A 26,054-nucleotide genomic window follows, 5' to 3' on the forward strand; every position below is an offset into this window, starting at 1 on the left:
TAAGATTATCGGTGAAACAATTTAGAAAAATAATTTTTGCTTAGTGTTTAGTATTGTTTACTGTCTATAAATCCTTAATTGCATGGTAGTTTCAGTAGGCCACCCAGGCCTTTCCTTGGCTTCAGAAAAATAAATAGCTCTGCTCCTCAAAAGGAATAGAAAGTTCCTAAGACTTGAGATGCTACCACTTCTGTCATTAGTTCCATTTCAAAAATCTTCTCAACTGAAAACTAAGAGGCAAAAAAGTGTTTATTCAGATGACTGCCTGAGGACAAACAGGAGGAGGTTCATGTGTAAAACTTCAGATGGCTGTGATGTCACTCAGATGTGTACCAGTGCAGCCATGGTAAGTAACTTGGCTTTATGTTTTTTGTTTCTTTTTTCCTCAGGAGATTAATGAGACCAGAAGGAAGCATGAAACGCGCTTGGTAGAGGTGGATTCTGGGCGTCAAATTGAGTATGAGTACAAGCTGGCTCAGGCCCTTCATGAGATGAGAGAGCAACATGATGCCCAAGTGAGGCTGTATAAGGAAGAGCTGGAGCAGACTTACCATGCCAAAGTGAGCACTCTTCAGAAGATTCTTTTGAACACTTAAAATCATTACTTCACAATTCCCATGACGAACATCGCTTGATGTTTATTTTTTTCTAGTTTTTAAAAATGATTCCCCTAGTCTCCATGAAATATATAGAAAATTGGCTTCTTCTAAAAAGTACAGTTTCTGTAAACCAAATGTTACTAAAAATTACTAGAAGAATGTAGAGTTGTTCCAATTTTATTAGAGGTAAGGTTTTGTCTTTTTGTCCCAAGCCATGTGAAATAACTTCCCTCTAATAACAAGTACTGATCATGCTGTCCTACATACACATCCATGTAGTAGTGAATGAATGTCAGACTGCATTAGATCTTATTTTCATGTCATCGTTGTGCGTAGATTGAGACTACCACACTTTGGGCCTTTTTACATAAGGGCCAAATGGAAAAGTCTCTACTATTTCTTCCTCTGTCACTATTATTCACTTAAAAAAATATTGTAGAAACTTCCCACTTACATTAGCTAACCATGAAAGAATTCATAAAAATCACCAACAAGTACAGGCTTTCCCTGGTAAATGATTTTGCCTCTTGTTTTAAATTTTATATGATTTGATTAAAAAGACTTTTTCGTGGCTGACTTAGAATAGTAGAGTCACAGAGTTACTGAAAATTTTCATTGCATGGCCTTAAACTGTTCATGTTGCTTTTTATCTGTTGTATGAAGTAGTAATTAGTGAAAGTGAAAGATCTTATTATAAGCAGTAACTTCAGTTATATAACATTTATCCAGTATCACACATTGAGCTAAACAGTGAAGGAGCTAAAGTAAGGATCAGTCACAGACTGTGGCCTCACAGGGAGCCAGGGAGGAGACGCACATACACAATAGTGTTATGGGATTTGTATTTTACTCAAGGAGCTATTTTTTTTGCTTCTGAAAGGAAGCATTTCTATCTGGTTTGAATGAATCTATAAACTAGTATTTTCTGCTTGTTGGTTTATATACTGTATTGGATTTGGTGGGTTAGGGATATGTGATGTTTCTTTTCTTTACAAACATCACCACAGTCGAGTTGCTACTACCCAGTCTCCTTATTATCAGTGTTATCTTAGACATTAAAGGTTTAACAGATGAAATATTGAAGTAATAAGCTTTGGGTAAAGGCCTAGGTATATTAGCATTCTTAAAGCTCGTTATTTAGGAAGTGACTCTAGAAGTCACACAGAATTACCATCATTCACACCATGTTAGCAAACTGCATGATGCTTTTCCTGTGTTTCATCAACCAGTTACCAGCAGGAGTTAGCTTTGAAATGCCTTGAGGTGAATCATGCTTCCTTATTTGTTTCAGTTCTAGATAAGACTGACTATGCTTTGCTTCTTCTTTTAGCTTGAGAATGCCAGACTGTCATCAGAGATGAATACTTCTACTGTCAACAGTGCCAGGGAAGAGCTGATGGAAAGCCGCATGAGAATTGAGAGTCTTTCATCCCAGCTTTCTAATCTACAGAAAGAGGTAAATAAGCATCTTGATGTAAGAAGTTAGACTTGAAGGCTACCTTCACCATGGGCACCTACCTGCTTTGTTAGGGCTGATGTCACTCCTCCCTCTGTTTGTCACAGAGGATAGTGTCATCCTGTGCTTTGGTCTTCACAGTACTTTTCTAGATGTGTTCATTTTGCATTGCATAAACATCCTTTGAGTAGATACTGTTGCTCCTAATTAGTAGATTACACAGAGCTAAGGGACTTGCCCTTGAGGAAGGAGCCTGTTAGTTTATTCACTGGACTTACCCTAGGACCCGGATCTTCTGACCTGTCTGATAGCTTCATCTCTACAGAGTTATTCTCAACACATTCCTTTTTTATGTCCTTTGAAAACCAAAATGAAGAAAAACATGTAAAAATTCTTTGTGTTTCTAGACAAATTCTGTAGTGCTTAAAGTATATAATAATTAGGATCCAGGAAAGTAGCTTTAATTTGCATATTCCAATAAGAATTTAGTAACTCATTCATTCGTTGGTATGCCTAAGTGACAAATGGGATTATTGCTGACTGTGTTGACTGGCTGCCTACCAGGGTGTGATGGTGTGCTTCAGGTGCTGCTTAAGCAGGCATGGACACTACTTCAGATCAATTTTAGCCTAGGGTGATGTCAGTGTGGACACAAAGTACATATACTCCATATACTGCATTCAGAATGATTCAGCAATTAACTCGTCACCTTAATTGTTTTGGAAATAACTTCAGCTTCTGTTTTCATCAAGGGAGAAAATCTTGTTTTGAATTTTCCACATGAGAATCAACTTTATTTTACTCTTGATTAGGCTTTTCTTCCTTCCTTTTTCTTTTTACCATTTTTAGTAAAATATTTTTCTAATTATAAAACTGATGACATCTATTGCAGGAACTTAGAAATAAAGCAGAAAATGGCTGAGCGCAGTGGCTCACACCTGTGATCCCAGCACTTTGGGAGGCTGAGGCAGGCAGATCATGAGGTCAGGAGATCAAGACCATCCTGGCTAACACGGTGAAACCCTGACTCTACTAAAAATACAAACAATTAGCTGGGCGTGGTGGCGGGCACCTGTAGTCCTAGCTACTCGGGAGGCTGAGGCAGGAGAATAGCATGAACCTGGGAGGCGGAGCTTGCAGTGAGATGAGATTGCGCCACTGCACTGCAGCCTGGGCGACACAGCAAGACTCCGTCTCAAAAAAAAAAGAAATCCGAAAATGAGTCATATAAAATGGGGTGATAGAAAATAATTTAGTTAACATAGGGGCTTTTACATTGCCTATCATGTGCTTTGTTACTTACAGCACACATTTTTAAATTATTTTAAACCTATTTTGTGCTGATAGTGTTTTGAAAATTTTCATATAATAGCAGAGCTGGGAGCACCTCTGAGTTCATTCCATATAACCACAGATCTAGGTGAGTTTAATGACTTGCCCAGAGGCTGCAGACTGATAGATGGGTTTCTCTGCTGGTTCCCAGTTTTTCCTTTTATACCTCATTCTCTTTGAAGAAGATTTACTTTTAGAAATTTAACAGATAATCTTTTTTTCCATTGCACCATCTGTCTCAGTCCTTTTGGGCTGCTATAACAAACTACTCTTGGTAGCTTATAAACAACAGAAATGTCAGAAATTATTTTTCACAGTTTTGGAGGCTGGAAGTCCAAGATCAAGGCACTGGCAGATTGAGTATCTGCCTGGTGAGGGCTGTTCCCTGATTTATAGATGGTGCCTTCTTGCTCTGGCCTCACATGGTTGAAGAAGCACCCAATCCCAGTCACTAGGGCTTTCCTCTCATGATCTAATCACCACTCAAAGGCCCCACCTCTTAATGTCATCACCTCGAGGGTTAGGATTTAAACATGAAATATATGGGAACACAAACACACAGACTGTATCACTGTATTTTTTTTTTTTTTTTGAGACGGAATTTCACTTTTGTTGCCCAGGCTGGAGTGTAATGGCGCAATCTCAGCTCATTGCTACCTTCACCTCCTGGGTTCAAGCAATTCCCCTGCCTTAGCCTCCCTAGTAGCTAGGATTACCGGCATGCACCAGCACACCTTGCTAATTTTGTATTTTTAGCAGAGATGGGATTTCTCCATGTTGGTCAGGGCAGTCTCGAACTCCTGACCTCAGGTGATCCTCCCGCCTCGGCCTCCCAAAGTGTTGGGATTACAGGTGTGAGCCACTGCACCCGGCCTATATCACTGTCTTCACAGGTACTTTTCCAAAAATGGGCCTCTCTGTTCTTATACTGAGTTGGCATTTACTACTCTTTACCATTTACTAATAGTAAGTTGTCTACTGGTTACTGTCTCTCCCTCGATTTTATTTTTTCCTACTATATATTTTTTTTGGCTGCTGCTTAATCCATTTGATTTACTTAGTACAGATCTTGTCTTGAGGTTGATCTTCACTGTACTTTGGATGAGGAGACTGAGAGTAGTCTAGTGTTATTAATAAGTAGTAGTGGGCTCTGAAACTTGGTAGCTGTGTGTTCTGACCCAGGTTCAAGGCTGTTTCCCTGTTTGCCTGTTAATTGAATTCCCATTTTGCAAGTGTTTTTTTTTTTTTTGAGACAGAATTTTGCTCTTGTTGCCCAAGCTGGAGTTCTATGGCATGATCTCAGCTCTCTGCAACTTCCGCTTCCCAGGTTCAAGTGATTCGTGATTCTCCTGCCTCGGCCTCCTGAGTAGCTGGGATTACAGGCGCGCGCCACCACGCCTAGCTAATTCTTTGTATTTTTAGTAGAAACGGGGTGCACCATGTTAGCCAGGCTGGTTTCCAACTCCTGACCTCAGGTAATCTGCCCACCTTGGCCTCCCAAAATGGAAGGGATTACAGGTGTGAGCTACTGCCTTAAATGCTGGGATTATAGGCGTAAGCCGCTGTGCTGGCTGCAAGTTTTTTTTTAAACCTTAGCTTAGTGGTTTTTAAGTAATGTTAGGCAGTGCACTGGGGGTTTCCAGGAGCTAACTCCTTAGCAGATAGTTCAGCCAAAATAGTTTTTAATTTCTCTTTCTGGGGGTGAATCTTTTCCTCTGTTCATTATTGGTAACAGACTTTATGGTAAACAGTATATTTTGAGGAATATTTTTATTAGTTGGTAAATTTTAGCCTTAGAAAAATAATCAAAAAGAAAAATGTCATCTTTTTGAATATTTTCCTATTGTTTAATCATGTTTGTTGCTGGGTCATATCAGTTTCATCATGCTGCCTATTAGGCCAAAAGAATTTCCTTTTGGTTAAATAACTCAGGTTAGTAAAGTACTTCTTAAATTTTACTTAAAATTGACATGGCTTTTAAAATATTGGTTTTACAAGATATATTTAAATAATATATAGATGGTACCAGTGTTAGGTTTTGGAATTAAAAATTTTACATTGTTTATTGCATTTCTATATTTTTGACTTGGGGCCAAATGAATTGGTTGTTTAGAGTCTGCTTGCCTTAGAGAAAAGTACAGCATGGTACTTAAAAACACCTCTAACTTGTTTTTCTAACACCCAGATTCTGGAGACTTTGGTTGCAGCTAGACCTTAGTAAACCAGTACAATGATATTACATACTACAAAAAAAGTTAACCCCAAGATCATCAGAAGTCATAAAATTCAGGGTTAGTGGCAAGATCTGAGAGATAATCTAGTTAGTTAGATCTCTTCATTTTCCTTATGTGGAAACTGGTTTAGTGAGGTTAGTTACAGCTTGCTCATAGGTAGTTAATGGCAGAATTCGAAAGGAGAATCTAGGTCTAACTTCTCATACTGTGTTCCTTATATCTTACTCTACAAGCGTAAGTGCAGCTACTGAAAATAGAATTTAAATATTTCTATTTAAAATACAGAATGATTCAGAATAACTTTAAAACTCGTATACCTAGATTTTGATTTTTCCGTCTTAAAGAGCTCTACAACATCAAAGGCAGTCAAACAGAGACATCCTTGGGTTTGTAAATCTCAGCTCAGGTTGTCTGTCAATCTTGGGTAGTTTATATCTCTCATCAACTCTCCTTTAGATTCTTCCTTTTTGCCCATTCTGTCTTCTACTTCTGATATATGAAATAAAGCAAAGAGATTGAAGGGAGGCATTTTGAACTTACATGACTTTTAAAATTTTCTTTTGGAGAAAAAGAAAATACAGGCCGGGCGCGGTGGCTCAAGCCTGTAATCCCAGCATTTTGGGAGGCCGAGGCGGGTGGATCACAAGGTCAGGAGATCGAGACTATCCTGGCTAACATGGTGAAACCCCGTCTCTACTAAAAATACAAAAAACTAGCCGGGCATGGTGGCGGGCGCCTGTAGTCTCAGCTACTTGGGAGGCTGAGGCGGGAGAATGGCGTGAACCCGGGAGGCGGAGCTTGCAGTGAGCCGAGATCAGGCCACTGCACTCCAGCCTGGGAGACACAGCGAGACTCCGTCTCAAAAAAAAAAAAAAAAGAAAATACAAGGAACATGGTAGCAGGGAAATGGATTTCTCCATTTATAGCATGATTTTTGCAAATGCAGTTAAATGCAAGTTCTCTGAGGTTCAGGGACTACCTTTGTAATATCCATCTTAAGAGGAGTGCCTGTCTAAATAGAATGTCAAGTTATATACTACTACTCTGGAATTTAATTAATTGATTGGTCCATTTTTTTTCTTTAAAAATATACTTTTGTGTGTGCGTGTGAACCAGGGCACCCCTCTGCCCCCAAATAGGTTTAGAGTGACTCTTGATTATTTTTAAAATAACCTTGTTATTTTGGCATAATTTTAGATTTACAGAAAAGTTGGCAAAGTACTATAGGCAGTTATTGTTTTTCTCGCACCCATTTTCCCCTGTTGTTAGCATCTTATGTTACCGTAGCATATTTATCAAAACTAAGAAACTGACACTGGTATATTACTGTGAACTCGACTCCAGACTATTTGGATTTCACCAGTTTTTCTGTTATCCTCTTTCTGTTCCAGGTTCCACATGCCTCCTCGGGTCTGTGACAGTTTCTTGTGCTTTCCTTGTTTTTTATGAGCTTGAGTCTTGAATAGGATTGTCCAGGTATCCTGTAGACTCTTCCCCCAATTTGGATTTGTCTGGTGCTTTTCACGTGATTGGACTGGGGTTTTGGGTTTTAAGTGCCCGTTTTGTCACATTGTATCAGGGATTGCACATATGTGATAACCACATGACATCACTGGTGGTGTTTGGTTTAAGATAGTGTTTGTCAGGTTTCTCCATTGTCAACAGCGCTACTATTTTTCCATTTCCATACACTGTTCATGGGAAATAGGTCACTAAGTCCAGCCTACCCTCAAGGGTGAAGGGCAGGACTTAAGCGCCACATTCTGGAGGGAGCACTTTGTTGCTTTCTGGTACTATAACATGCTCTAGGCTTGTCTTGCATTTTCCCTGCTCCAGTCCTAGAATTATCCATTCTCCAAGGAGCCCTGTTTCTTGTTATTGGAGAATGGTATATAGAAATTAAGATCTGGGCACTGAGTGTGCTTACTGCTTCTTGGCCCTCTCACTGATAAAAGTGGGTAACATTTTATGTATGCTAACCCATGTGTATGCACATATTTATAACTTTTTCTGTCTAATCATTTGTATTAAGATAAACATGAATTCATACAGATGTCTCTGACTTGCATCTAGTACCACAGGATTCATTTTTGGCTTCCTTTCTGACGTACCTGTATCTTTACTCTCTGAGAGCGAGAAACCTGGTTTTTATCATCCGTTTACTTAATTGTTCAGCCCCAGTATATGTTAAAGCAGTTTCAAAATTTTGAACCCGTACTACTGTGAAAAGTAAATTTACCAGCAAGAGTGTAGTTTTTATGTATTGGGTAGTTCCTTTTTATCTCTAACCTTCTAGATTTAGTTTTTGCGCATTAGATGCCCTTTCTCCTGCTCTGTTGCAGGTACTTGTGATTCTGAGGGCCTACGCTATCCATCAGTCCTTTTGAGTTGTCACTTTCTGAGGCTACTGGGATGAATTCTGTCATGCAGAAACACAGAAGAGTAATTACCAGCGAGCCACAAGATTTCTAAGATGAATTTTCTGGTGTAGGATGTGTGATTTTTAATTTTTTTATGCCAAATATACAACTTCTATATTCACAGTAATACTTTACAAATCACCCTATATTGTAAGTCCTTTGTGTGCTAACTGAACATGAGATAGCCCAGCAATCCTAACGGGACAGTAGGTAGTGCCTTCCACATAGCAACCGGAGTCCCTTTGCCCTGGTTTCTGAATATTCCTCAGCAGTCTGCTAAAACATACTTTTACCCACTCTTAGGTTTATTTTGTCAGTCAGTGTTTATATCTTTTTAAGTTCTTTATTTAATTTTTACTTTAGGAAGTAAAGGCTTTATAAGGGAGCCAGACTTGACTTTTACCAAAACCACAGCTTAAAATTTTTTGGGCTAAGTACAGAAAAATTATATGTGTATTTACAGAACTTACATTTATGTAATAGTCTTTTATTCTTTTATCAGCCAAAACTCTCCTGAGGTCTGTGTTTTGTATTTGAGGAATTTTGGGTTTTAATTTCTTAAAATCTCTTGAATTCTAGTGAGTTACAGATTCCATAGGGTCGTACTTGTTTTCCAGTCTAGGAAATGGTTTAAAATAGCTGCCTGGTGCTAATGTTGGAATGTTCCTAGAAAGTATGTTTCCTTGTATCTTAAGTCTAGAGCATGTTTGGAAAGGATTCAAGAATTAGAGGACATGCTTGCTAAAGAAAAAGACAACTCTCGTCGCATGCTGACAGACAAAGAGAGAGAGATGGCGGAAATAAGGGATCAAATGCAGCAACAGCTGAATGACTATGAGCAGCTTCTTGATGTAAAGTTAGCCCTGGACATGGAAATCAGTGCTTACAGGAAACTCTTAGAAGGCGAAGAAGAGAGGTAAGGAACTTAAGGGTCACCCTACCTTATGGTCCACTTTTTGCCCCTCACCCTTTTTATTTAAATAAAAATAAATAGCATTTTTAAAAGAACTTTATTTTCTTGGTCCTTTCTTTTAACACCTAAGTATAGAGGTGGTAATAGATCATACTTCTACTGCAACACAGAAAATGTTGCTCAAGTACTCTTAGTTTATTGTTATTACTTTAAATGCTGAACTGCGTCAGGATGGATTTCCTTTGAGATTTTAAGTGTTTTGGTGATTTATTGTATTATAAAATACCAAATTGGCTGAAAGAGACTTTACATTTTATTTATTTATTTATGTATTTATTTATTTATTTTTGAGACAGGGTCTTACCCTGTCGCCCAGGCTAGAGTGCAGTGGTGTGATCTCGCCTCACTGCAACCTCCACCTCCTGGATTCAAGTGATTTTCCTACCTCAGCCTCCTAAGTAACTGGGATTACAGACGTGTGTCACCACACCTGGCTAATTTTGTTTTTAGTAGAGACGAGGTTTCACCATGTTGGCCAGGCTGGTCTCAAACCCCTGACTTCGTGATCCACCCGCCTCAGCCTCCCAGAGTGCTAGGATTACAGGCATGAGCCACCTCGCCCGGCTGGCTTTATATATATTTTAAATCTGGTCAATGTATAAATCTTTTTGACGCCTGTTCTCAGAAAAGAGTTCCAAAAGGGCCAGGTGTGGTGGCTCCTGCCAGCACTTTGGAAGGCCAAGGCAGGTGGATCACCTGAGGTCAGGAGTTCAAGACCAGCCTGGTCAACATGGTGAAACTCCGTCTATTCTAAAAATACAAAAATTAGCTGGGCATGGTGGTGGGCTCCTGTAATTCCAGCTACTTGGGAGGCTGAGACAGAATTGCTTGAACCCGGGAGGTGGAGGTTGCAGTGAGCCAAGATTGTGCCATTGCACTCCAGCTTGGGTGACAAGAGTGAAAACTCTGTCTCAAAAAAAGAAAAAAAAAAGTTCCAAAAGGAAAGTGGCTGATTTAGGATAAAAAGCCAGATAATTTTAATATATATCCATTGTGATAATAAGAAAATACAGGTATGAAAAGAGAAAAACATACACCAACTATAACTGGCTGTGGTGGGTGGCAGTAGATCAGATGACTTTCTACCCATTTACCAGACTTCTTGCATTATGGTTATATTACTTCTGTCCCTAGAGAAAACATTCAGATTGCTATTTTTTTAAAAGGAAAATTGATGATGGGCACCTTATGAAGAAGCTTACATTAGTTAAGGTAAACTTTGGCTTTGGCTAACAGATTGTAAGTAATATTTTACTTTAGAAATGCATGGATGGGATATTATTATTATTATTATTATTATTATTATTATTTTGAGACAAGTTTTCACTCTGTCACCCAGGCTGGAGTGCAGTGGTGTGATCTCAGCTCATTGCAACCTCCGCCTCTGGGGTTCAAGCCATTCTCCTGCCTCAGCCTCCCGAGTAGCTAGTATTACAGGTGCCCGCCATCAAGCCTGACTAATTTTTGTATTTTTAGTAGAGATGGGGTTTCACCATGTTGGTCAGGCTGATTTTGAACTCCTGACCTCAAGCAATCCACCTGCCTTGGCCTCTCAAAGTGTTGTGGAATTACAGGCATGAACTTCTGTGCCCAGCCCTTGTTTTTTTTTTTTTTTAAGGCAAGAAGGGCATATGTGTTTTAAAAATGAATTGTTTTATTTTTCCCATATAGGTTGAAGCTGTCTCCAAGCCCTTCTTCCCGTGTGACAGTATCCCGAGCATCCTCAAGTCGCAGTGTACGTACAACTAGAGGAAAGCGGAAGAGGGTTGATGTGGAAGAATCAGAGGCGAGTAGTAGTGTTAGCATCTCTCATTCCGCCTCAGCCACTGGGAATGTTTGCATTGAAGAAATTGATGTTGATGGAAAATTTATCCGCTTGAAGAACACTTCTGAACAGGTAATAAAATAGACCCTTTTTTTTTTCTAGCAAGGCTTTGCGGATTGCTAGGTTCTCTTGCAATTGTGATAGCCCCTTAGTTTTTGTTTGGATTCATTTAAGTCTTCATGGAATAAGCGTTTATGTCTTTTTTACTTAAATTCATAAAATAAAATAAAAATTGAAATAGGAGGAAGAGGTGGGTACCCTAGTAGTTTAAAGATTTGCTTCATTAACCCTTCTTTAGAGGGTCAGGGCTTTTTTGAAAAGCATGTTCCTTTTATCACAGTGGTTCTGAGGATGAATTATTATTATTCTCTGCCCTAGCCAGATTTGTGAAGAAGTTGGAGCAACTGGATGAAAATGGTGGATATTCTTTCAGTTATTAACTTAATAAAAAGCTTACTGAAAGAAGGAGATAAGAGCCTGGACTCAGATATTAAGGGAGTATTTTTCCCTGCAAATAAATAAATGAACAAATGCTAATACTTAATATGAAAAATAGCGTGAAGCCTTATTCCGAAATGTTTAAAAGTAAACATGAAGTATTCATAGCAGAGATTTCTGAAATTTAGGGCTGGGGCTTTCGGGAGCTCAGTAGTGTAGGCCTTCCTTAGCTCCGCATCAAGGAACTGGAGGCCACGATGGATTATGAGATGATATTAGAGGAAGGCATGGTCTGGGAGCTTGCAGGCGGCAGTGGGATGGATGTCACTTCTTGAAACATATGTTCCTGAAAAAATTAATCTTTTCTCATCACAGTTACTAAAACTATCTTTCATGTGGATGAATACATAATTTGGATGAGTGAAGTAGCACTAACAAGCACTAACAGTTTTGATGCTAAAGAGAATAAGCTCTAAGGTCTCTTTGTAGCCTTTTGTTTGTTTGTTTTTTTGAGTCTCGCTCTGTTGCCCAGATCGGAGTGCAGTGGCATGATCTTGGCTTCTCCATCTCTCGGGTTCAAGTGATTCTCCTGCCTCAGCCTCCTCAGTAGCTGGGATTACGGGTGCATGCAAGCACGCCTGCTAATTTTTGTATTTTTACACAGGGTTTCACCATGTTGGCCAGGCTGGCCTCCAACTCCTGACCTCAGGTGATCCACCCGCTTCAGCCTTCTGAAGTGCTGGGATTACAGACATGAACCACCACGCCCAGGCCCATTGACCCTTTTTTTGAGCCCCTTATGCTTTCATGTATGAGAGTTGAATGTGGGCAGAAGTGGGACAGATGCAGAAGGAAAATGACAGATTTTCTTCTGTTTCTAAGCTTATGTGTCTATTTTAAAAGCTTGAAGTAATCCAATGCTCGATGTTTAAAATTGTGATTATGACAGCTAGATAGTATTGTAAATTTGAAAGACCCACCTTATCTAGCAGTAAATTTGACAATTTGGTTCATACCCTTTTTTTCCAGTTCTGTCCTCTTTAAAGTTAAGTACCTTACTAATTAACTCGTTGTTGAAGTTACTGTTTGACAAAATGACAAAATAATGTTTTCTTTTTATAGTAGGAAAACCTGAAACGTGGGAAGGTGACCGTAAAGCGGTCTTAGTTTAACTGCCTGTATAGATTAATGTATTTGATTATTCCACAACTTTCTGTATCTCTGAAGTAACACCCTCCCTCCCTTCTTTCTGTGTGTAGGATCAACCAATGGGAGGCTGGGAGATGATCAGAAAAATTGGAGACACATCAGTCAGTTACAAATATACCTCAAGATATGTGCTGAAGGCAGGCCAGACTGTTACAGTAAGTGAATCTAGTTATCATTTAATTTAACTTCATTGTGTTAACAAAGTAACTCAAAAAGTTTTTTGGCTAAAAGAGAAACATTTTAGAAATGGCCATTAAAGCACTTTTTATATTATTAGGTCATTACAAGTGCTATAAAATATTTTTAAAATTCTGTCTTACTGAGAGTAGTGAAGAATTGACCTTTGAATTATTTTTATCTTGTCTGTTCCAGGAGATATAAAAGCTATCTCTTGACTGATAGTTGTAGCCCAGTGTCATTCAGGAGACACTGCTTGGCATAAAGAACTGTTAAGAATCTAGCATTAACGTATGTCTATAACAGCAATCTCCAGCCTTGGGTGAGCTTCAAAATCATCTGGGTAGTATTTTGGTGTTCAGGCCCTACTTCACCCTTAGCTATCTTTGGGGTTGGGGTAGGAACGTAGGTTTTGAATAAAAGTCCTTAGATTATAGGCACCCTTGTAAATTATCACTAAGTGGCATTCTGAGTCTTGATTTCTAATTGGTGTGTTCTGAAATACTGCATCTTTAATAGTTACTGAAATGTTAATTAGCTTACTTTTTAGAGAAGTATGTTTCATTGAGTAAACAAAAGATTCTTTTGCTTTTACTTAGTAGATAGATTTAGCTAATGATAAAATATGTTAACTTTGATATAGATTTCAAAGAAGTCACTCTTTTCGTCCTAAAAGAATGTAGAGGTGACTGTCTCTTTTTATATATTCTTCTTTAAAAAATATTAAACATGTGTTTTAAATGTGTTTAAAATTTTATGTTGATACATACCTTACTATTGACGATCAAAGGCTCAGACTTCTCTTTCAAAAGGTATGTTCGGAGAGCATGATGCCACTTTGTGAAAATATCAGAGGCTAATTTGTTAATAATGGGTAAAAATAGGATCAACTGTCCTAACTACAATATCCTTTCATCTCTTTAGTAATCACTATAGTGAGAGAAAATTGCTCAGTCCTATTATATATCTTACAGAAGTTGTATACTGTGGTAAAAAGAATCTGACATTTTAGTTCAGAGGATTCAGAATTGAGTGTGCTCTCTATCTCAAAAGTAATAATATGGAAGCCTTATGCCAATCATCTACTTTTTCTACTGGGTATACTACCTCAGGGACTAAATACATGGATTCTAGAGGTCTAGTGGAGAACTCAATTATCATATAAAATAATGTGATACTTTTTTTCTTCAGCAACTGGCATTAAATGTGATAAGCAGCTCTTTGGAACATGGTAGTGCTAAGTGGTCTTTCTGTAAAATTGCAGAGGCAAAAGCAAAGATCAGTTTAAAATTCTAGAATAGAAATATGAGAACCACATGTGTAATTTTAAATTTTCTTATAGCCACATTATAATAAAGACATGAATTTTAGAACTATATTTTATTAAACCCAATATATCCAAAATATTGCTTTAACATGTAATCAGTCTAAAAAGTCAGATATTTTTACGTTCTTTTTTTTTTTTTTTTTTTTTTTTTTTTTTTTTTTTTTGAGACGGAGTCTTTGCTCTGTCACCCAGGCTGGGGTGCAGTGGCGCGAACTCGGCTCACTACAAGCTCCGCCTCCTGGGTTTACGCCATTCTCCAACCTCAGCCTCCCGAGTAGCTGGGACTACAGGCGCCTGCCACCTCGCCCGGCTAGTTTTTTTTTTGTACTTTTAGTAGAGACGGGGTTTCACCGTGTTAGCCAGGATGGTCTCGATCTCCTGACCTTGTGATCCGCCCGTCTCGGTCTCCCAAAGTGCTGGGATTACAGGCGTGAGCCACCGCGCCCGGCCCACGTTCTTTTTTTTTTTAAAATTTAGCTAAGTCTTCAAAATCTTCTGTGTGTTTTACCCTTACAACACATTCATTCCAGGCTAGCCACATTTTAAGTGCTAACAAGCCACATTTTGCTGCCGTATTAAATGACATGGCTATAGGACATATTAGTTTTAGGTTAAATTAGCAAGGATATTGACATTTTATGATGATGATTATTAACATAAACCAACTATTTGATTACATATAGGCTAGTGAGAAATAATGCTTACAAGTAGGAAAACACTAACATTCCACATCATCTAAATGTTGGACCAGATTCAGTTCTTTTTTTCAGTTTCATCCCAGTTAATATCTTGTGCCCCTGTCCATTTGTAATGCTGATGAAAGATCTGGATTCTTCAGGTGAACATCTTAAGAAGTAAGGGCTGTCTCCTAATCAGTAATTCGTAGATTTTTCTCCTGTTACCACCCCCACTCCCCACCCTTTCTTTTTTTTGATAGAGACAGGGTTTCACCATGTTGCCCAGGCTGGTTTTAAACTCCTTTGTTCTAGTCATCTGCCTGCCTCGGCCTCCCAAAGTGCTGGGATTACAGGCTGGAGCCACTACACCTGGCCCCCATTGAAATATACTTGTCTTTGCCATCTTCAGCTTTCCTTTTGCAGTCATAAAGTCTTTTATGTTATATAACAATGTATGAATTACAAACTTTTCTGTTTGTTTTTAAATGATCTTTCTAAAAGATCAGGGCTGGTAGTATCCCTGTAGCTAGAGGCATTGAGCTTCCTAGAGGTGTAGTGATTTGTCCATAATTCAAACCTAGGCTTTCTGACTGCCAGGTGTTCTTTACTGTATCCATTCTTTTTTGCCAGTAGATATATAAAAAGTTTCATGCTCACGAGAAGGAGAATATAATTTCTTTGGCCTATTTCAACAGCAATTATATTTTCCCTTGAACAGCGAGTGATTTATCCATTTCCAGCATTCTTTTTGGAGTGCAGTCTCAGATACTCTAGGGTATTGTGACACTGTCTCTGTTTGGAGATGTACCAGTTTCCATAAGATTATTCTAGATAGGCTGTCTGCTGCAGAAGGTCTCTTTATTTCTTGCTGTAGGCAGCCAGAGAACATTATTAGAGGGAGTCACAGAAGGCTGTCTAACGTGGAAGGATGGCCCGTAAAACCCACAGAGTAATAGAATGCTGAGGCTACCATTCACTGAGTTAGCCAGCCACTGAGTGTGGGTTATCACTTGCTCTTTTCAATAATTCCACCTGTTACAGGTGCCATTTCTGCCCTGTTTTATGGATGACTAAAGGAAGGTAACTTGCTCAGGGTCAGCTGGTGTGTAAAGGAACTAGGACGTGAGTGTAGGCAGTTTTACTTCAGGGCCTTATGTATCATCGTCTTCACTTATCAGATGGGGAAGCTGAGGCCTTGAGAAACTCTGTGAGTTCTGGCCACATAGCTATGTATAGCACTCTGTAGCGGGGGTATAGTTCTCAGACTTTTAGAATCAAGTGTTTGAGTCTCATTGCATTGCTGTCATTGGCATGTGGGAGAGCTGGGTTCTGCGTGTGCTGATATCCTTTGATTTTTACAGATTTGGGCTGCAAACGCTGGTGTCACAGCCAGCCCCCCGACTGACCTCATCTGGAAGAACCAGAACTCATGGGGCACTGGCGAAGATGTGAAGGTTATACTGAAAAATTCTCAGGGAGAGGTATGACCAGTTTATCAGGACCACCACAATGTTAATTTCACTTGAAAGTTCACTGTGCAAGTATAATCAAGATCAGATTGAAATGTGCAGTAACTGATTGCATAAACAGACCAAAGCTGCTAAGTAAATTGAACTGAAGCTGTCTTTAAATTTTAGGAATAAATAGGAGTGTATTATAGAGTACGGATTATTAGTAAAAGCTCCAGAACAGATTGTCTGTGTCCAGTTTCTGTTTTCACTGCACATTAGCTTTCTGACTTTGGGCAAGTTACTTCACCTCTCTTAGATTTCTCATTTAAAAGTGGATATTAATGACACAATATCAATGAGCTAATAATAAGAATGAGACAGTACTTGGGAAATGCTTGGAATAGTGTCTGGCATAGTACATTTATCTAGTAAATGCTTACATTATTAATCTTGTTACTAGCTCTCAGAATGTTCATGAAACTGTGAGTTTGAAGACTGTGGAATGTACATCTGCTTGGAGTGTGTGTTTTCAGTGTGTCAGTCTTAGAATCCTTGTCAAAGTACCTTACCTTCCCCACTGCCATGTAAAGACACTGCATATACCCCTACCAATAGTAGTCTAAAGCAGCTAAAGTGTGCTTTGAAGCTAGTAAAACTTGGCTTCCTCCTTGTCTTTCCCTAGCGAATCACCTTATCCAGGTGCTGTACAAAGCATCACTGAGCCTCTGTTTAGAATTTGTTGCGATTGCCATAAACAAGTTAATGGAGCTTGTGTTGTGAGTTCAGGATGGTTTGTACTTCTCATTTTCCTTTTAGTTGTAATACTGCTTTTTCATCTTGCCTACCATGAGACCTGTAAGTTGCCTTGCAAGGGAGCCATTGGTCATAACCTTGTTCTGACATGCTTACTGGTTCTGACCTTTTCACCCAGTTTCCAGGCTGGTAGGCTCTGCTGTTTTGTACCTTACAACCTGACTGGGTATGCATTTCAGTCTGAGTGGTGCTGAAAGGAGATACGTAGTGGGAATGTTAGGCTGGCAAACCTGGTAGGGAAGCTAAGCATATTTACAAGTGCAGGGTTATTCATTTATTTGGAAAATCCTGAGTGTCTGCTATATGCCAGCCACTTTGTGTTAGGAATTAGCAGGAAAAAAGCCACACGTGGTTTCTGGCATCATGGAGCCCACATTCTAAAGAGAGTAAGGGAGCCAGGGAATAAGATAAAGTGACTTTCTGATAAATGTAACAAAGATAAACTGTGGTATCAGGCCCGGTACGGTGGCTCATGCCTGTATTCCCAGCACGTTGGGAGGCCGAAGGTGGGTGGATCACCTGAGGTCAGGAGTTAGACACCAACCTGGCCAACTTGGTGAAACCCCGTCTCTACTAAAAACACAAGAATTAGCCAGGCACGGTGGAGCGTGCCTATAGTCCAGGCTACTCAGGAGGCTGAGGCAGGAGAATTGCTTAAACCCAGGAGGCTCAGTTGTGACGAGCTGAGATTGCGCCACTGCACTCCAGCCTGGGCGACAGAGCAAGACTGTCTCAAATAAATAAAGTAAATTACAGGACTTGCTGAATAAAGTTCCTCAGAAGAGGGTCCAGAATTGAGCCCTAGAAAATAGTGACATTAGGAATAAGAGCAAAGGAGGTAGTAGATGAAGCCAGTGAAGTCAGAGGAAAATGGTATGTGATGTCAGGAAAACCAAGGGAGGAAAGTGTCGGCGAAAGATGGAGTGGTCAGTGGGTCAAATCACAGCGTCCCCTTAGGGGTTTTTTGTCTGCTCCCATAGTGCACAGGCGGGCCTCTAACCTGCGTGGTGCTCATCACATTGTTCTCGCTCACTGGAGGAAGCACACTGAGGGCAAGGGCCTGTTCTGGTACATCCTGGCATCATGCCTGGCACATAACAGGAATTCAGGAAGCATTTACTGGATGCATTTAAAAAAAAAAATCAGACATGGACCATGACTTCCATTCCGAGAAATAAAGCAATAGCAGCGTTCATTATAGCAGTCTGAGGTGCCTGCATAAAAAGTTCTGTTCATGGCCATCTTCCCGTCTATGCCTTACTGTAAACATGTCTCTTGCGAAACATTGTTAAGAGTAGTAATTTGCTCAGATAAGACTGAAAAGCACTGTTATAAGGGGTACATGGCAGATTAAATGAACTTTCGTGACCCATGGAATCTAGTCATTATTTCTTTCTTTTTTTTTTTTTTTCCTGTGTAAAAGTGTGTTCCAAGTTAGAGACAATGTTATAGGAGGGTATTTGGAATAGAGCAATAGGATTAAATGCCCCAAAAAATAGATACAGTGACATGAACCAAGTACCAGATATTATGACATGAGATGCATCTTCAGACAGTATTACTAGTATTACTGATGACATATTAGTAAAGCTAACTGAAGCTTAGCTCCACTTCATAACTCAAACATTGAATATTAGATTATTTGATTGGTTGCTTGGTCTATTCTTTTTTTTTTGAGAAGGAGTCTCACTCTGTTGCCCAGGCTGGAGTGCAGTGGCGCGATCTCGACTCACTGCAACCTCCACCTCCCAGGTTCAAGTGATTCTCCTGCCTCAGCCTCCTGAGTAGCTGGGACTACAGGCGCGCACCACCACGCCTGGCTAATTTTTGTATTTTTAGTAGAGACGGGGTTTCACCATCTTGGTCAGGACGGTCTCAATCTCTTGACTTTGTGATCCACCTGCCTTGGCCTCCCAAAGTGCTGGGATTACAGGCGTGAGCCACTGCGCTCGGCCAAGGTTGGTCCATTCTTTTAACAAACTTCTACTACCTTTGGCTTGCGAGGCTCTGTTTTAAGTGAGTTCTGTCAGAATTGAGGAGAGAAAGTATTATGAATATAGGTCTTATTTCATTAGACATTATTCATTTAATTCAGTAAGACCATATTTGTCAGTAGGGACCAGACCACATTAGCAACAATCTATAAACAATCCCCGCCATAAAGACTAGTTTGCCGTAAGATTGTTGGTAACTGGCTTAGTCAGTTTTGTTTTTTATGTATTTTTTCCTCTTGCTGGGGCATTGGAAATATCAGAAAACCCAATTAAACTGGCTTAGAAATAATGGGAATTTTTGGGGCTCACATAATAAAAAATTTAAATAGTGGACCTGATCCAGTGGCTCACAGCGTGTCCCCAGGGATCTGTCTGTTGTCTCTCTTCTGGTTGCCTCCCTTGGGGACGCAGGATAGCTGCCAGCTGCTCCCAGAGGTACGTCTTTTCTATTTACTTTTTGTGGGAAGGTGCTGTTTCAAAAAAATGGTCTTTATGGTGGAGTTTACAGATTGTTGCTAATGTGGTCCGGTACTACTGACAGATAAACATGGTCTTACCCAATTAATCCATACCAAAAGTGACTGTCTAATGAAATAAGACCTGTATTCATACCACTTTCTCTCCTCGTTCCTGACAGAACTCTCAGAACAGCCTAGCAAGCAGAAGGCAGTAGAAGTTTGTTAAAAGAATGGGCAATCCAGCCCACCAAATAATCTAATATTGAGTGTTTGGATTATGGAGGGAAGCTAAACTTCATCCCCTGTGAGGCACCCATCCTGGGCTTCACTCACACTGGACTAGGGTGGGTCACGTGCCTGCCTGTAAACCAGTTTCTGGAGTTGGGAGGGTGGAATTAGAGCTGAAGCCTTCTTCCTCCCCTTTACAGCCAAATCGCACTGGGCTGCTTGTAACACACGTGTGCTCCATGGGGGGGGGTGCACCCAGATAAACCGAGGGGCTCTTACCCAGGAGGGAAGGGGCACTTACCCAGGAGGGAAGGGGCACTGGGTGGTTAAAAACAGCAGATGTCACCATGGCAAAAAAAGAAAAGATGTTTTTTATGAGAGAAATAAAAAGTTAAGCAGTCCTTCCAAACTTTCCAGAATATAGATATAATGGAAACTTTTGTATATGCAAATGATTACTTATATATGCAGGGATGTAATATATAAAATATAAAAATCATCTTTCATCCACATAAGATCGCCCTGATTTGTAGCATTTCCTGATTTCTGTGGTGTAAATACTCCTACCATGGCTGATGCCAGGCTTCCAGCATTATATGACTGAGCACAGAGCTGTGCAGGGATGAGCAGCATCAGCAGGTGCAGCTGGCTCCGGGCACCACTGCACACATCAGTGCACCTTCAGGTGCCCAAGGCTCTGAGCAGGGGCAGACCAATGCTACGTTTTATAGAGAGAGTAAAGCCTGTCATGTAAGACCATTTATGTGGACTTTTCAGGACACGTGGGGTAAACACATTTATTTAGTAACATCTTGACTAATAACAATTTCCTTGGTCTAAACCTCCCAACAGCTTTTTGGTTCTAAATTATTATTGTTTTTCTACCTAGAGTTTTAGACATTAGCTCACGCATTTTTTATACAGACTTTCTGTATTAGATTAGTTGGTTTTTGCATGTTTTCAAATGAAAAGTGCTTAATAGCAGAGTTACACTTAAAGTAGTTATGTTAAGGTAATTCATAATAATGAAGATGGGCAAGTTGCTGTTTTTTGAGCTTCTCATTGAGGCTAATAGTCTAAGTTACATCATGAGCCTTAAGAGCCAGTGTTTGCATATGGGATGTATACCACGAGCTTCTAGAAGCTGGAATTTGGTAATTTTGTTATAGAAGATTTTATTTGACTCATTCCTCATTTTAAGATGAGTTGAGAAAAGCTGGGTACTCTCAAAGTTTTTTAAGAATTTATTTTCTGCTTTATATGCTGCTGTCTCCTAGTTGATATCTTGAATGGTGGTTGATCTAGGGAATCACATTTATTTTTTATTACTAATTTGGTTAAAACACTGATATTTTTGAAATGGCTATTTCTGTTTGTAAAGATAGACCAGTTTCACAGAACTGAACTTACTGGCTAATTGAGAGACTTAGAATGGTCCATCTTCCTTGGTCCTGCAAGAGTAATAAAAAATCCACAAAATACTACTCTGCCACCTTACTTTATTTACAAAACACATTCTTGGGCATATTTCAAATCGAAGTCTCATTTCTGTGACACTGGGTTTTGGTTTTCTTTCTCTGCCATTGTAAACTAGCTGGTCTGTGTTAGATAAGCTTTTACTGAAGTAATATTGTGTCTTCCCCTGTAGCATTCTCTTTCTTGAATGACCTTAGGACATGGGACAGAATAAAATTATATGCTCTGCAGCACTCTTGAGGACACACTCATTTACTTGCTGCCAGATCATCAGGTTAGCCTTGTACTTAAGCAAAAACACTGCTGCATTTGTGCCAAGTCAGCATTTTCCACAGGAACGTAATCTGTATTTGACCTTTTTAGTAGAAAATGGAAATAATTGCTTTCTGTCATACCTTTAGTGAATGATAGGAGACCTATTTCTGTACAGAAATACATTGGAACCTCACTAGTCCGTTACTGGTAAATAGTGTACAGTGTTCATCTGTCTTGATTTTGTTTCATTCAAGAGGTGTCAGTTGCTGAAAGGAATGAAAGGAGCTTGTCCTTTCTTCTCACTCATCAGGTGGTCCTGTTGCTGATGGTCCCTGAGATCACAGTTGGCTTCCAGCTTCTCCTAGTTGATATCTTGAATGGTGGTTGATCTAAGGAATCACATTTCTTTTTATTACTAATTTGGTTAAAACACTAATATTTGTGAAATGGCTATTTCTGTTTGTAAAGATAGACCAGTGTCACAGAATTGAAGTTATTGGCTAATTGAGAGACTCAGAATGGTCCATCTTCCTTGGTCAGCATTTATTTAGCACCTTCTCTTTGCCAGGATCTAAAATCTTTAAGCTGAATTAATGTTGAGTTGTATAAAGAATTTAGTATGTCAAATAATTTGTAGAATTCTTAGTAACAGAATAGTATAAAAAGCAGTGGAAACTTCTCAGCAGGTATTTCAAATTGGATGACACTTCCTCCCCTATAGGAAATATGGAAGGTATAAGAACTGCTACTAGTTATGCAGAAATTTCAGTTCATTAACCAGAAAGTTACTGAAATACTGCTCCCCCGACCCCACCCCTTTAAAAATAATAAACAGGGGCTGAGTGTGGAGGCTCATGCCTGTAATCCCAGCACTTTGGGAGGCTGAGGTGGGTGGATCACTTGAGGCCAGGAGTTCAAGACCAGCCTGGCCAACGTGGCAAAACCCCATCTCTACTAAAAATACATAAAAATTAGCTGCTGCATGCCTGTAATCTCAGCCACTGGGGTGGCTGAGGCATGAGAATCTCTTCAACCTGGGAAGTGAAGGTTTCAATGAGCCGAGGTCATGCCATTGCACTGCAGCCTGGGTGACAGAGTGACTCTGTCTCCAAAAAAAGGGATAAATAATAGTAATAATAATAAACAGAAATGCTGTCTCTTTTTGTTTTCTTTTTTGAGACAGTCTTGCTGCAACGCCCAGGCTGGAGTGCAGTGGCGCGATCTCAGCTCATTGCAATCTCTGCCTTCTGGATTCAAGCCATTCTTCTGCCGCAGCCTCCTGAGTAGCTGGGATTACAGGCACGTGCCATCATGCCCGGTTAATTTTTGTATTTTTACTAGAGACAGGGTTTCACCATGTTGGCCAGGCTGGTCTCAAACTCCTGACCTCGGGTGATCTGCCCGCCTCGGCCTCCCAAAGTGCTGGGATTACAGGTGTGAGCCACTGTGCCTGGCAAGAAATGCTGTCTCTTAAGCAAAGAAAAGGTCCCTCTCCCCCGCACTTGGTGATTCTAAGTGTGTTTTTTAACTTAAAAGTAAACTACTATTGTTTTTAGGAGGTTGCTCAAAGAAGTACAGTCTTTAAAACAACCATACCTGAAGAAGAGGAGGAGGAGGAAGAAGCAGCTGGAGTGGTTGTTGAGGAAGAACTTTTCCACCAGCAGGTATTACTTTATTTATTTAATATATTTATTTTAAATTTTATTAACAGAATTGCATGAAGACCAAGAGTGTGGTTGGGTTTTTCCCCTATCAGTTGATGAACCAGAGCAGTTATCTACCAAGTGGGGTTTGTATTCCCCAAAGGGATATTCAAGGTGATACTTTAGGGTACTGGAAGAATATGTTGACACTTTTATTTTTATTTTTTCTCATACTACCAAATTTCAGTTTTGTCTTTTGTTTTCTCATGTGCATTATGTGTTATAGTAAAACATGTCTATGGATTGGATGTTTTGCCCCCAAACTTGTTTACTCTGTGGGGTTCTATGATTAAAAAGTTCAGATCACTAATTTAGAGCAAGCATCTGCATATAAACTTTAAAAAAACAAAGGAATATTCAACTTCAGTGTGAAACACAATTCTTGCTCTATTAAGTTCCTAATCATTGTCTAATTGCAAGATAGATTTTAGCTGATGGTTGGGCTTTTGAGAGCCCTTGAAATAAAGAAACTCCAAACTTGGTTTTAATTGTAATTAAATTGGAATTATTAATAACTAATGAGCCTTCAGTTTATATTCTCAAGCTGTTTGAGTCTGATCATTAATCAAAGTGTCTACCCTTATCCTGAGAAGACTTTGTCTCCATGGCTCCAGATTTTTAGTCTTAAGTCTGCTTTGCTTCATTAGCCTTAGTCCTGATCTAAATAAACACTGTCTCATGTATTTAATCCCCAGGGTTGAGAACCACTTGAGGTGGGTTGCATGAAGTAGCATGAATTTTTTACCTGGATGCCTTCTCGTACATTTAGGAGGAATATTTTAAAACATATACATTACACTTAGCTTACAAGAAACAAGCACAAGTTCCATTTTCTGTGCTTAAATAAGAAACATCGTAATTACTAGAAGTAATTATGTAAGAGATAACTCACAGCGCCAGACAAGTGGCTCAGCATGAGTTATAGCATGTCAGATGCTAGAGGAGGTACTCCAGGCCAGCAGAGTAGTTGAGAAGAACTCTGGGAGGTGATGCTTGTCCACTAATTGAAGGATGGGTAATTATTTGAGTATTGGAGAGAAGGCAGATGATGGTGTTGTGAGGATGTTGGAATTATCTGTTGCTTCATTAACAGACCACCCTAAAGCTTAGTGGCTTGAAACAGTTGATTTCTTACTTCCCATAATTCTGTGGTTTGACTGGGCTCAGTGGGCAGTGTTTCTGTTCCACATGCTGCACACTGAACTCAATCAAGCAGGCTGCGTTCAGCTCAGAGGTTGACCTGGGCTGGAATATTTTTTAGGTCTCTTTCTGTGTGGATTTCTACGATTTAAGAGTTCAGCCAAAGCTTTACAGCATGGCAATTGTCTAACAGAGTAAGTGGAGAGTACCAGCTTTCTTTTTTTTTTTTTTTTTTGAGGCAGAGTCTTGCTCTGTTGCCAGGCTGGAGTGCAGTGGCACAATCTCAGCTCACTGCAACCTCTGCCTCCCAGGTTCTAGAGATACCCCTGCCTTAGTCTCCCAAGTTGCTGGAATTACAAGCATGTGCCACCACGCATGGCTAATTTTTTATATTTTAGTAGTGATGGGGTTTCACCATGTTGGCCACGACAGTCTCGATCTCAGAGAGTACTGCGTTTCTTAAAGGTTGGGCCCTTTGTCCCTTCTACAACATTCTCTTAGTCAAAGTTATGAGGCCAGTCCAGATTCAAAGTGGGGGTAAATAGTCTCCCCCTGTTGGTGGGAGGAATGGCAAAGAATTCATGGTGATCTTTAATTCACTACAGAGGATGTGTAAAGACTTAACGCAGCCGGGTGGTGGCTCAATGCCTGTAATCCCAGCACTTTGGGAGGCCGAGGCGGGCGGATCACGAGGTCAGGAGATCGAGACCATGGTGAAACCCCGTCTCTACTAAAAATACAAAAAGTTAACTGGGCACCGTGGCGGGTGCCTGTAGTCCCAGCTACTCGGGAGGCTGAGGCAGGAGAATGGCATGAACCTGGGAGGTGAAGCTTGCAGTGAGCCGAGATCGCGCCACTGCACTCCAGCCTGGGCTACAGAGCGAGACTCCGTCTCAAAAAAAAAAGACTTAATGCACCAAGTATATCTGTTCATTCAGGTATTTTGTAGGGTTTATGTGAGAGAGAAATGAAGTTGAAAGATTGGGATTAAACTGGCATAGTGTGGAATGCTTAGGGATGTGGCTTCTGTACAATTTGGAACAAAGGAGAAATTAAGACTGCATTTAAAAATATCACTGGCCAAGCTGAATCAGAGGGACTAACTCAGAGGGGAGATTCCAGAGGCACTGAGGGAATATATAATGGAGATTTATTAAGGCTTAGTGACTAAACTTGAGCGTGAGAGAAGAAAAAAAATAAAGATGTCCAGCCGGGCGCAGTGGCTCAAGCCTGTAATCCCAGCACTTTGGGAGGCCGAGATGGGCGGATCACGAGGTCAGGAGATCGAGACCATCCTGGCTGACACGGTGAAACCCCGTCTCTACTAAAAAATACAAAAAACTAGCCGGGCGAGGTGGCGAGCGCCTGTAGTCCCAGCTACATGGGAGGCTGAGGCAGGAGAATGGTGTAAACCTGGGAGGCGGAGCTTGCAGTGAGCTGAGATCTGGCCACTGCACTCCAGCCCGGGCGACAGAGCAAGACTCCGTCTCAAAAAAAAAATAAAAATAAAGATGTATGAGGTTTTTAGCTTGTGTGATCACAGAAAATAATGATACCGAGGTTCATAAGAGGGAAGATGGAAGGGCAGAACAGGTGTTTGAACTTCATATTTGAGAATGAATCCAATCGCGTTTTGAATTGATTAGAAGTATTTTGGTGACCTTCAAAAAACTAGTTTTAGTTTAATCAGTGGTGAGTCACAAGTCATATTGTGAGGTTGTATGAAATTAATGAGTGATAAAGAAATGGATAGAGGAGCCACGTTGACTTCACCTTGGAGGACAAATCCACTGCAGATGGCTTGGGGTGTGTAAGTTCAGGATCAAGCAAGCTGTAGTCTGCGAATGTGCTTGTTAAAGCTGATCCACT

At 40.1% G+C, this 26,054-nt stretch overlaps 1 protein-coding gene across 1 annotated transcript in view; it reads left to right on the forward strand.

Moving 5' to 3' along the window:
* The window catches only part of LMNB1 (lamin B1), a 58,854-nt gene that overhangs the window by 31,267 nt on the left and 1,533 nt on the right, over positions 1 to 26,054 (forward strand). The window contains exons 4-10 of the mRNA XM_005557657.4: positions 390 to 560; positions 1,930 to 2,055; positions 8,737 to 8,957; positions 10,686 to 10,911; positions 12,537 to 12,641; positions 16,029 to 16,148; positions 22,899 to 23,006. Of these exons, the coding sequence (XP_005557714.3) occupies positions 390 to 560; positions 1,930 to 2,055; positions 8,737 to 8,957; positions 10,686 to 10,911; positions 12,537 to 12,641; positions 16,029 to 16,148; positions 22,899 to 23,006 (1,077 nt within the window). The remainder of the gene's footprint in view (positions 1 to 389; positions 561 to 1,929; positions 2,056 to 8,736; positions 8,958 to 10,685; positions 10,912 to 12,536; positions 12,642 to 16,028; positions 16,149 to 22,898; positions 23,007 to 26,054) is intronic.

This window comes from Macaca fascicularis, chromosome 6 (genome assembly GCF_037993035.2).
Source record: "Macaca fascicularis isolate 582-1 chromosome 6, T2T-MFA8v1.1".
Classification (NCBI taxonomy): domain Eukaryota; kingdom Metazoa; phylum Chordata; class Mammalia; order Primates; family Cercopithecidae; genus Macaca; species Macaca fascicularis.